Genomic DNA, 9,876 nt, shown 5'->3' with positions numbered 1-9,876 from the left:
GAAAAGGGTCCCACAAAAGTATTCATCAAAATAATACACGTACTTCAAAGGGTTGAGCATTAAGACACTTGGGTGGCTTGTGAACTACTTAATCGCTAAGTTTTTAATTATTATATTTAACTTGATTGATAATTTCATCATCCATCTGTAATTTATATTATTATTTATTTTTATATTTAGCAATGATCATTCCATCAATCTTTTGCTTCCATTCTTTTAACATTAATTGGATGTCACAAAGAGAAAAGTTAAGGGAATCAATAAAAGTTGAATGCACAGTTTCACCCATTTTCACCCTGAGAAAATGATTGAAAGAATTTTACAAGTTCATGAATAGACTTGATTAATTCGTTAGGCTCATACTACTCGTATTATATATAACTTGATTAAATTCGAGTTCGATGTTATAGTTGATCATTATGAAATGAACGATTAGGATTACATGAAGGAGAGAAACAGGGGAACAAAAAAGGTGCAATTGAGATTAGGCCAAACAAGAAGAAACCGACACTACTTAATATATATAGGTGAATAAGGTGATTATGAATCATGTACTGTAATAATTTGCAAAAAAACAAACTAATGGTAATATAGGGTAGTTAAGATCAAAATCAAAAGTTAAACAATCTAACTAGAAATTTATCACCAAAAATTATCATTCAACCGACACTACTTAATATATATAGGTGAATAAGGTGATTATGAATCATGTACTGTAATAATTTGCAAGAAAAACAAACTAATGGTAATATAGGGTAGTTAAGATCAAAATCAAAAGTTAAACAATCTAACCAGAAATTTATCACCAAAAATTATCATTCACCTAATTTTAAAGACAATGCACCAATAAATGCCAATGTAATTTGGGATAGTTTATTATTAAGTGTAACATTTCCACCATGCATTATACTTATTCCAACCCATATTTGTACAAATATCAGTGTGTAAATTAAGTGTTCACCTACTGTTAATTAAATCACATCACCTTCACTTTATTTGCTCTGCCCCCTTTTTTTTATTTGTAAGGAGGACACCTGATTTCCTCCAGAAACCCTACCACCTCTGTGAGTTATGTAATTTATGTTCCCTTTTATGTTTCCTTAAAATTACGATACTAGTTTAACTTGTATACTTTGTAAATACACTTTTAATCATTGATATTCTTTGCTCACATAGTACTACTACTGTATTATGTTAAAAAAAAATTAATACCAAGGGCTTTGTTCTGATTACTGATTGGAGCTGAACTGTATTAGAAAATAAACTGAAATGAAAATAAGTTGAAGAGAACAAGCCTCAGTATATAAAATTTGATCATGAAAATAGTCATATAATATAAATTAAGACAGTCCAACATCTTCAACAATAACACCATGTTTTTTTTACAACGATAAATATAGATGATCAAAATTTGAGGTGTCAAAACCTCTAACTAATCCAAGCCGAAACCTACCCTAATATATTCGATTTAGATTTTAACTTGCATAGACACAATAATTTAACATGATTCATGATTGAAATTAAGCTCGACTCAACTTCATGGAACCCAAATTAATTTGCCACCGCCTCTAATCAAAATCAGTATGAGTTGTACATATGAATAATGGAAAAGTTAAACAATAAGAACACGAAGGAAAATGAGAGGAGTAAATTGGGTCGGAATTACAAGCACTACAAGGCTAGGCAAGCCGAATAGACACTGTAAAAATAGAATTACTCTGTACTTAAAATCCGTAAAAAAGATAAATAACTTTCCAGGTTGGCAGACCCAAACTCCAACTCATTAAACCGCACTCCAAGGTCATCAGAGTAACGGCTCCATCTCCATCCCCCCCAGCTGGACTCCAACCACTCATCTCCGGCGCACCTTTATCTACATTGCGCCTCCTCTCTTGCGCATTTTAGCTTTTTTTTTTGTCGGTAGATTTAGATATTTATTGAAAGCAGAGGACGAATTTTATTTGTACAGAAATACTGCCTATATATCCAGTAGTATCAAATTACATTATGCTTCATTTTTTTTCTTCTGCAATATATGAAAATGGAACAAATAATTGAACATTAAATTAAAAAATTTAATTAAAATCAGCGAATTTTCTACCGGGATGTGTATACGTGCGGAATATTGACGATGAGCTTCCTTCTTCACACGTGCGACTAAAAATCGCCGAGTTTCCGATGAGAACGTAATTTCGGAATGTCGTCATCTTCAACTTCCTCTTGCAAATTCCGTAAGCTTCGTATCGCAAATACGCCGTTTCCTTTTAATTTATTATCAGCTCTTCCAATGTCGTCAATGTCGGTCGAATCTACAAAGATTGATAATCAAATTAATTCATCTATATATTATACGGAGCATAAAATTGATATATTTGAAGTCATCATCACTTTTACCTATGAATTTCTCTGGTTGATTGAACAGATTAAACTGCGCCAACTCTGCAGAAGAATACCAAAAAGACGACGAAAATGTCAATTTGTATAGTTTAATCGGAAGAATAATTGAAGAATGAAGATGAAATTGAATTTACCTTTGGTAGAAGGATCGTGAGAGGAGAGATATAAGATGAAGAAGCAGAGAAGAATGAGGATAGGAATGAGATGAACAAATTTCTCAGGCTGAGAATGACATCGGAGAGGTTTTTCCGGCTTAATTTCGTCGTCATCGTCGCCGGAAAGTGAGGACGGAATTGATTCGCGTCGTTTAAGGTCGTCGGAAATTGAAGCGGCGTCGTCTTTGGATAATACTGCTCCTCTGACAGGAGAGCCTAACGATTGCCGCTGCATGTTTAGAGGAGAGAGAAAGAGATGAGGGAAGAGAGAGAAAGAGAATAGCTGGAGAGAGAGAGTAAGAGATGATAATGGTCTGAGAGAGTCTCAGTCGAGGTTTTAGTTGGAGGAGCGCATTATTTAGAGCGGAAAATTTATTTCTTTTTGGTTTTTTCCCCTTTCCACTTCAGAATTTTATTAATTAATGTGAATTATTTGATACTCCGTATAAATTATTTTTAGCAATTTGATTATCGGAATATATATATTGTATTTAATTACAGAGTATATTTTCAAACAAATACAGAAAGTTTTAGAGTCTTTGATCATCTAATTTGTACTTATCTAAAATATAAAAGGAATTTAGACAGGTTTTGAAAAAAAAAATCGTAAAATCGCACAAAAAAAAATATTTTTAGAGAAAATAAATTCAAATAAGCTAAAAGTTGAAATGAACCTTATCTTATAATGATTTATTTCGATATATAAGTTCAAATAATGTATATTCACCTCAATGAAAATAAGCTCAAAGAATACGTTGGATAATGTTACTTTATTCGCTAGATAGGACAATGATTCTAAATACTTGTTGTGAAATTAATATTGTGATAATTGATAGAGAATACATCAAGAAAATATTAGTGGATTATGAAATACGAGATAAAATATATTTTTTATTATGTAAAAAAAATATTTTTTCATGAAAATATATTTTTATTATGACATAGGAGCCAAGTAGTATTTCTTAACATAGAAAAGTAAAGATTGTCATCTCTATATTACAATCGTTTACAAATATGAACAATGATTAAGATTTGGTAAGAATCAATTGAGTTGATTATGAGTATATGACCTATGATTATCTAAAGTAATTTCAATTAACTTATGGTAAATAACAAGAGTAATTGGTAAAAAGTCAAAATTAAAGACAGTTAAAGTGGAAATAGGGATTAGGGCATTTGATTGGCGGGCCCATAAGCTTGTCGTAGAAGGGAGGATACTTTTTTTTTTATATCGTTTGTGATAATTGCAATTTGCATGTGACTTTAGGTTGTAAAAATGGTAGGCCCATTATAATACAAGTAAAGGTTAAGCGGAGGTAAAGTAAGTTGGTTAATTTGTGGTCAGCCCAATTTTATCCAATCCGTCGGTGACCGTTGGCTTTTCGGTTTGTTTATTTTTGAGGATGAAGGTGACCGTTGGAAGTGTGTGATGAGAGTGTTTACTTTATGTAGTTATCAATGGTTATGAACGTTTTACACTTTTACGTTTCATTTTATGAATGGTTGGAGCTTGTGTACGTAGTTTATGGGAGAGTGAAATGCAAAAATTGTCTTAAGCTCAATTATTGATTTGATGATGTTGTATTGTTGTTGATTAGGGATTATTACGGATTAGATTAAGCAATTTTAACATTGGTAGATTTCAATTACAAGTAGTTTAACGTATATGGTTTTGAGGATGGTACATAAAATGTGATATTTAGTCTTATCTATGCATACTTTTTTATAGGCTAAACAACTTACACTCATACGATAACGTAGAGTTGTATAACTCATATAAAAAGCTTGAAATGATAGGTTAAATCTAATGTGTGCAGTCCAGACAAATTTCGGAGGGATGATATTAGATGAGAATTTTGAGGGAAAATTGTTTGAGTTATAGGAGAGTACTTAAACCTAGGTTTTGACTAATTTTCTTAATATACTATTCAAAAATCAAAATATAATATAATAAATGGACTTCAAATAGTATGGTTTGTCTTGACAAATTTAGTGTATGCTACGTTTTACATAAGATGCTAGCTTCCAATCTTCCATATAAAAATTGCCATTTTCCATATCAATGGGTTGCTATTTGCTAACCTTTTTCAACATCTCTCATAACTTTTAATTTTTGAATCGATTCATCACTTTGATTACAAAAGTTGGGTAGATTGTGGATCACTGGTTTCTTTTATCATCATAACTTATTGGAGAAGAATAAACTTTTTATTGTTATCTTTGTGGATAAGGAAGAACTTGTGGCAACTTACAAGAACAACATACTAGAAATGATATGCGTATATAACCAATATTTAGATTTCACAAAGTATTAAGGGGGCGTTTTGTTCGCAGAGTGGTATAGGTTTGGAATAAGGAATAGGGTTAATATGGTATCGGGTTGGAACTTGATACTTAATACCATGTGTTTGGTTCAATTCTGAAATGAAATATCATCCCCTTAGTTTCATATATTTAATACCTAAAGGAATGGAATGAGTCAAACACACTCTTCTCCCAAGGTTTCTAAACCCCATACCTAATGGGAGGTATGGGTTTAAAAACCATATTTTTGACAACCAAACATATGGTATGAGTTTGGATCATTCTAACCCATACCTAATACCTATAATCCGCGAACCAAACGCCCCCTAAGTGAGTTTGTTTCATCATGAATCCATCCACCCAACACCTAAAATTTCAAAACTCATATGCCTATTAAGGTCTGTTCTCTTCAGATTATTTTAAATCAGTTCAGTTTACTTCTCTCGTAAAATATTCAGTTCAATTCAGTTCAGCACAGCACAGCCTAGTTCAGTCAATCAGAACATACCCTAATTTATACTCCATTCATTTCATTTGTTTAGAAGTATACCTCATCTTTCTTCATAACTCTTTAGATGTTACTTTCTCTGGATCATCAAACAATGAAATTCAAAATGTGTAACCCAGGAAATGATGAACTATGGGTTTGATTCTTTTAAAAAAATGATGCATGGTATAAATAAAGCCCAAAGATACTGAAAAGCCCAATCTTTCAATACAGAACCAGCCCAGTTGCCCAACAAAATATAGTAATTTTTATAATCCAAAATAACAAGACCAAGACCTCCATTTTTCTGAGTGCAGACCATTTAAAAACCAACTGCGCCTCCAATTTTCTGAAAAAAAAAAACAAAAATAGGAAGAAATTTCTGGCGGTACTTTTGACGATCTTGTAACTTGCTATAATAGAAATCTCACTCCACTTCTTCTTCTTCTTCTTCTTCTTCGATCAACCCAGAAAAACTTGAGCAGAAAGATAAACAAAAAAACCAGAAATGGTGTTATGGGAGATAACATTAGCGACGGCCTATTTCTTGGGATTGAAACGAACTTATAGACTTGCTTTGAAGATTCAACGTCGTCTTATTTCGCATAAACACCTTAAGATTCGTAATTTTGCTCAAAGGTTTCTTTCTTTTTCTTCATTTCTATACTTTCTTCTTATGCTTGTTGATTTTAATTGGCAAAATGTGATTATTTGTATCATCATAAGACATTATAATATGTGAAATTAGTGATAATCTACTATTATAGTGTTGAATGTTGGATTGATTTTTTATTTTTTGGGAATTGATGTTGAATGTTGATGATTTGGGGTTTTAGCAGAAGTTTTAGGGTTCATTGTAGCTCTTTCAGTAGGTTAATTAGGCGGTGGTTGCAATTTGGGTTTTGATTTAGAATATGCTCCAGGTTTCTTGTTAACGAATGATGAATAAAGGAATATTCTCTAGTTTAATTTTATCTTTGTATTTGTTTTCTTCTAGTTTGTTTGTTTGGTATGCTTATGTGCTTAGCTATTTGGACCATTAACTGTGTGAAGAAGGATTGGCCGATTCACAAACGATTCTCATGTACAAACTTTGCAACATTTGTTATAATGTTGGCTATCAATGCTCCAATTGGAAATAGATTAGCTCTAGATTAGGTATATATAGTCCAAGTAGTGAAGTGATTTGTCAACTCAACTCGTGTGTTGGAGCTAATACATTTGTAAGTGTTAGGATCAATCCTTTGCATTTAATTAAGAACCCTTCAGCAAAATGAAGTTTAGGGGTGCGGAGGACATGGTACTTGTAATCTTGTATCTCATGAGACGAAGAAAGTAAAAAAAAGTATTAGATGTATGGAGTTGGTTAGGTTAGGAAATTGGTTACTGACTAATCTATTTCTCTAGTTCTAGGAACTTTGGTCTTCTAAGGATAAAGTGAAGGAGGCAGATTGGGAGACAAGTTTATGCAGTTTGCATTATGGACGTACTGCACTTTTGGTCATCACTCATCAGCAGTATTGTAAATCATAAGACAACGAGTGATGGTCCCGATACCTTTGAAGTTGGTTTCACCCTTTATCTGAAGTAAACAATCAATAGTGGGATTTGCATAGAGGAGTAGAGGGTAAGAAAATGTTTGAAATGCCAAAACTAGCTTACTTTCATGCTGGATTGCTGATATTTTGTCTTTAGTATCTAAGATAGCAAGGCTTGGATTTTATATTGCATAGCCCTGGGTTTTGTACTGGATTTGCTGTCCAATAATTGCAATATGAGTGTATTTTGGTGCATGATTACATGCTGTTTGATATTTCATTGCTTGCTGCAAACTGCGGTAGAGCAGGCATAGCAAGAAATATCTCTGCTATGTAAAACCATACATATCTATTTTCTAATTCATTGGAGCCGTATGAGATTTGTTACTTCTCTGTAAATTAAATGATTACCTTTATGACAACCACTCTGAGCTGCATCTCTGATGTCTTGAATCTAGATAAGCACGTTTATGAGCATGTCAGAATATTGAGATAATGTTTTATAATGGATGAAAAGCCTGCTGAAAGACCCTTAATGTTTTCTTCAGACCGAGAATCTGTCTTGCTAGCTCGTAGAGGTATGCTGAGTCCTTTGTTCCAATTATCCATCAAAGATCATCATCTTTATACCTTTTGCAAAGACGCTGCTAGCTTAAAATATTTTCCTCATACCTTGCTTTTTTTTCATTTGCCATTTGCTAGTTGCAAGTTGCAAGTTGCAAGTTGCAAGCAGTCTACATTTTACTTGCCATAGCTCTACAAATTATGTCATATTTCTATTTTTCTTTGCTTCACAGACTATGTACGTAGTACTTGCAACCAGTGTCTAGAGAATGTTAACCAGTTAGTGATTTGCTGCTTCTTATATTCTGTCTTTTAGGAATTTTCTTCCTCTGTTTGCTCTTTGCTCATTCAAGTTGAAAAACAATATATTCTTTGAAGGGTTGATCATTTCTAAATGGTATATGTACCTGAGTGGATTCCATTTAGGGTGCTGTAGTTTAGTCTAGTCTATTTATTTGTGAAGAATTGTTTTTTTTAAAAAATTTTCTTGAAGAACTGGTCACAGCTTCAATATCTCATCAAATTCTATTTTCGAGGCTCACTTGGGAATATGACTCCATGTTATGGACTTATGGGTCATTATTTCTTATCTTATGGTCTTGAAACGAAGAAACAAGTGCAGGCCAGGCAACATTTCCTTTATGTAAAATGCTGTATTTATCAACATAGTTGTGGAAAAAAGGAACTTTTTTTACCCTAGATCATGGCCAAAGTCATCCTCTACTATGAGGAAACAATTTTGTTAGAACTAAGATCATGTTGATGCTGTTAATGTGCTCTTGTTTATTCTTCTATGGTTTCAGTTTTCCAGGGATGTTCATTTGCTCATTTGGTGCTAATAATTTCTCAAAAACCATCATTTGGCTCTAGTAAAATTGGCACAATAGCATATCAAGCAAATAATGTTGATAAATGCGTTTTTTTTGCTGAAGTTAGGGCCTGTTCTCATACGTTGAAATTCAGTTCAGCTCAGCTTTGCTCAGCTCAGTTCAGTTCAGCTCCTAATTTCCTTCTCTTATAAAATATTCAGTTCAGATGAGTTCAGTCAATGAGAACATACCCTTAAATGGTGTCTTCATGATTTTCCTAAGTATTTTAAGGGGGTTGTTGGTAAATGAAGAATTGGTGAGGATTACCCAGTAGAAGGTTTTGGGAGTGTCTTATGTTAGATTAAGTTTGAAGATTTTCCCCTGCCAGGCTACTTTTCAAATAGTATTAATAAAGTCCATGGTGATGTCACTTATGTGCTGCTAACTTAAATTACTGTATTATATTTTATTCAGACGAACCAGAGCTGTATTTGATGTAGCACTAAGGGTTCATCAGAACATTCAAGATAGAGACATACAAGTAGGTCGAAATGTTGGGAACTGGATCCTCAGATGGCTCGACAAGATGAAACCATCAGCCAATATCCGTGGTGCACCCCATGAGTTGCCTCCAGGAAATCACAACCAAGGCACTACCATGACAAAGCAATCAGACTATCACCAGAAAAACAATGGCAACACCCAGAAATTCAGCACCAGAAGTTCTGAAAAGGGTTCTGATCGGCATCTGTTTTCTGCTACTAGACCTACATGGTCTACAGCTTTTCCCTCCATCACAATCATGGCACGGCATCCGAAGTCCGTTGGCTCCCAGTACAGGCAACTTTTCCTCAGTGGCCCTCAATGGTTGGCACCAAGCAGTGGAAGTTCGGGATATAGAAGGGTCATTAGAGAGGATATCAGGCTGTGGATGCAACAGAATTAGCCTCTTTGATCAGCCTTTATCCTTCCTCTTCTATGTTGATAATCTACTGAAGTCTGTTGGACTTGGACATCTTGTGGCCAATGTCATAAAGTTAGAATTATTTTTTTTATTTTTATTTTTATTTGTTTCCCTGTTTGTTAATTGTTTTTATCCCAGTGAATCGCTCTCAGAAAATTACTGTAATTAGGTGGTGTTAACATCGGAGTCAATTTCATCAAGTCTGTGAACATGATGTCAATTTTGTGTACCTTTAAGGGCTTAAACCTTAGTATTATATACTCCTGGATCATGGTACTCCCTACTCAATATACTTGAGTTATTTTGCCTAAGTGTTAGGTTGATCAATGTTTAAAAAAAAACATGCAAATACAAAATAACATATACTTATTTTAAAAATAACATGTATATAAATTAAAATAACAAGAAATTCATATTAAAATAACAAAAAATTTATAAACCTGGAATACCATGCACACGGTACTCCAGGAGTAACATAGAATTTGCGCCTATCCAAATTAGAAAAAGAATAAAACAACCTAATAACGGCAGCACTACTTGCCGGAAAATTCTCAACAGTCTACAGTGAGCTTCAAAGGAGTAACATCGGCCACTCCCTTAAACTTCATCCTCAAAAAAAATTAAAAGAATATGAATAGCTAATTAAGCTATAGCAAGT

General features: G+C 33.4%; 2 protein-coding genes across 2 annotated transcripts; one reads left to right on the top strand and one right to left on the bottom strand.

Moving 5' to 3' along the window:
• Window positions 1–1,540: 1,540 nt before the first annotated feature.
• LOC110730129 lies at window positions 1,541–2,976 on the bottom strand. The gene is made up of 3 exons (XM_021909903.1): window positions 2,532–2,976; window positions 2,395–2,439; window positions 1,541–2,309 (listed from the first exon to the last, which is right to left on the bottom strand). Exons 1-3 carry the CDS (start codon window positions 2,785–2,787, stop codon window positions 2,158–2,160), a joined length of 453 nt encoding a protein of 150 aa, XP_021765595.1. The 5' UTR covers window positions 2,788–2,976; the 3' UTR covers window positions 1,541–2,157.
• A 2,510-nt stretch (window positions 2,977–5,486) lies between these two features.
• LOC110730128 lies at window positions 5,487–9,489 on the top strand. The gene is made up of 2 exons (XM_021909902.1): window positions 5,487–5,982; window positions 8,729–9,489. The coding sequence occupies exons 1-2, from the start codon at window positions 5,852–5,854 to the stop codon at window positions 9,198–9,200; spliced, it is 603 nt and encodes a 200-aa protein (XP_021765594.1). The 5' UTR covers window positions 5,487–5,851; the 3' UTR covers window positions 9,201–9,489.
• Window positions 9,490–9,876: the final 387 nt, after the last annotated feature.

Source organism: Chenopodium quinoa, unplaced genomic scaffold (assembly GCF_001683475.1).
Source record: "Chenopodium quinoa cultivar QQ74 unplaced genomic scaffold, ASM168347v1, whole genome shotgun sequence".
NCBI classification, from domain to species: Eukaryota; Viridiplantae; Streptophyta; class Magnoliopsida; order Caryophyllales; family Amaranthaceae; genus Chenopodium; species Chenopodium quinoa.
Note: the sequence above shows the minus strand (reverse complement) of the source record. Positions and strands in the feature narration are given on the sequence as shown.

Bases quoted from the DNA above. Each gene is read 5' to 3' on its own strand.
- LOC110730129 (XM_021909903.1), bottom strand. From the start codon at position 2,787: ATGCAGCGGCAATCGTTAGGCTCTCCTGTCAGAGGAGCAGTATTATCC. The intron at 2,440-2,531 runs GTAAATTCAATT...ATTCTTCTGCAG, and splicing joins TCACGATCCTTCTACCAAAG to AGTTGGCGCAGTTTAATCTG. The intron at 2,310-2,394 runs GTAAAAGTGATG...CAATCTTTGTAG, and splicing joins TCAACCAGAGAAATTCATAG to ATTCGACCGACATTGACGAC.
- LOC110730128 (XM_021909902.1), top strand. From the start codon at position 5,852: ATGGTGTTATGGGAGATAACATTAGCGACGGCCTATTTCTTGGGATTG. The intron at 5,983-8,728 runs GTTTCTTTCTTT...TATTTTATTCAG, and splicing joins ATTCGTAATTTTGCTCAAAG to ACGAACCAGAGCTGTATTTG.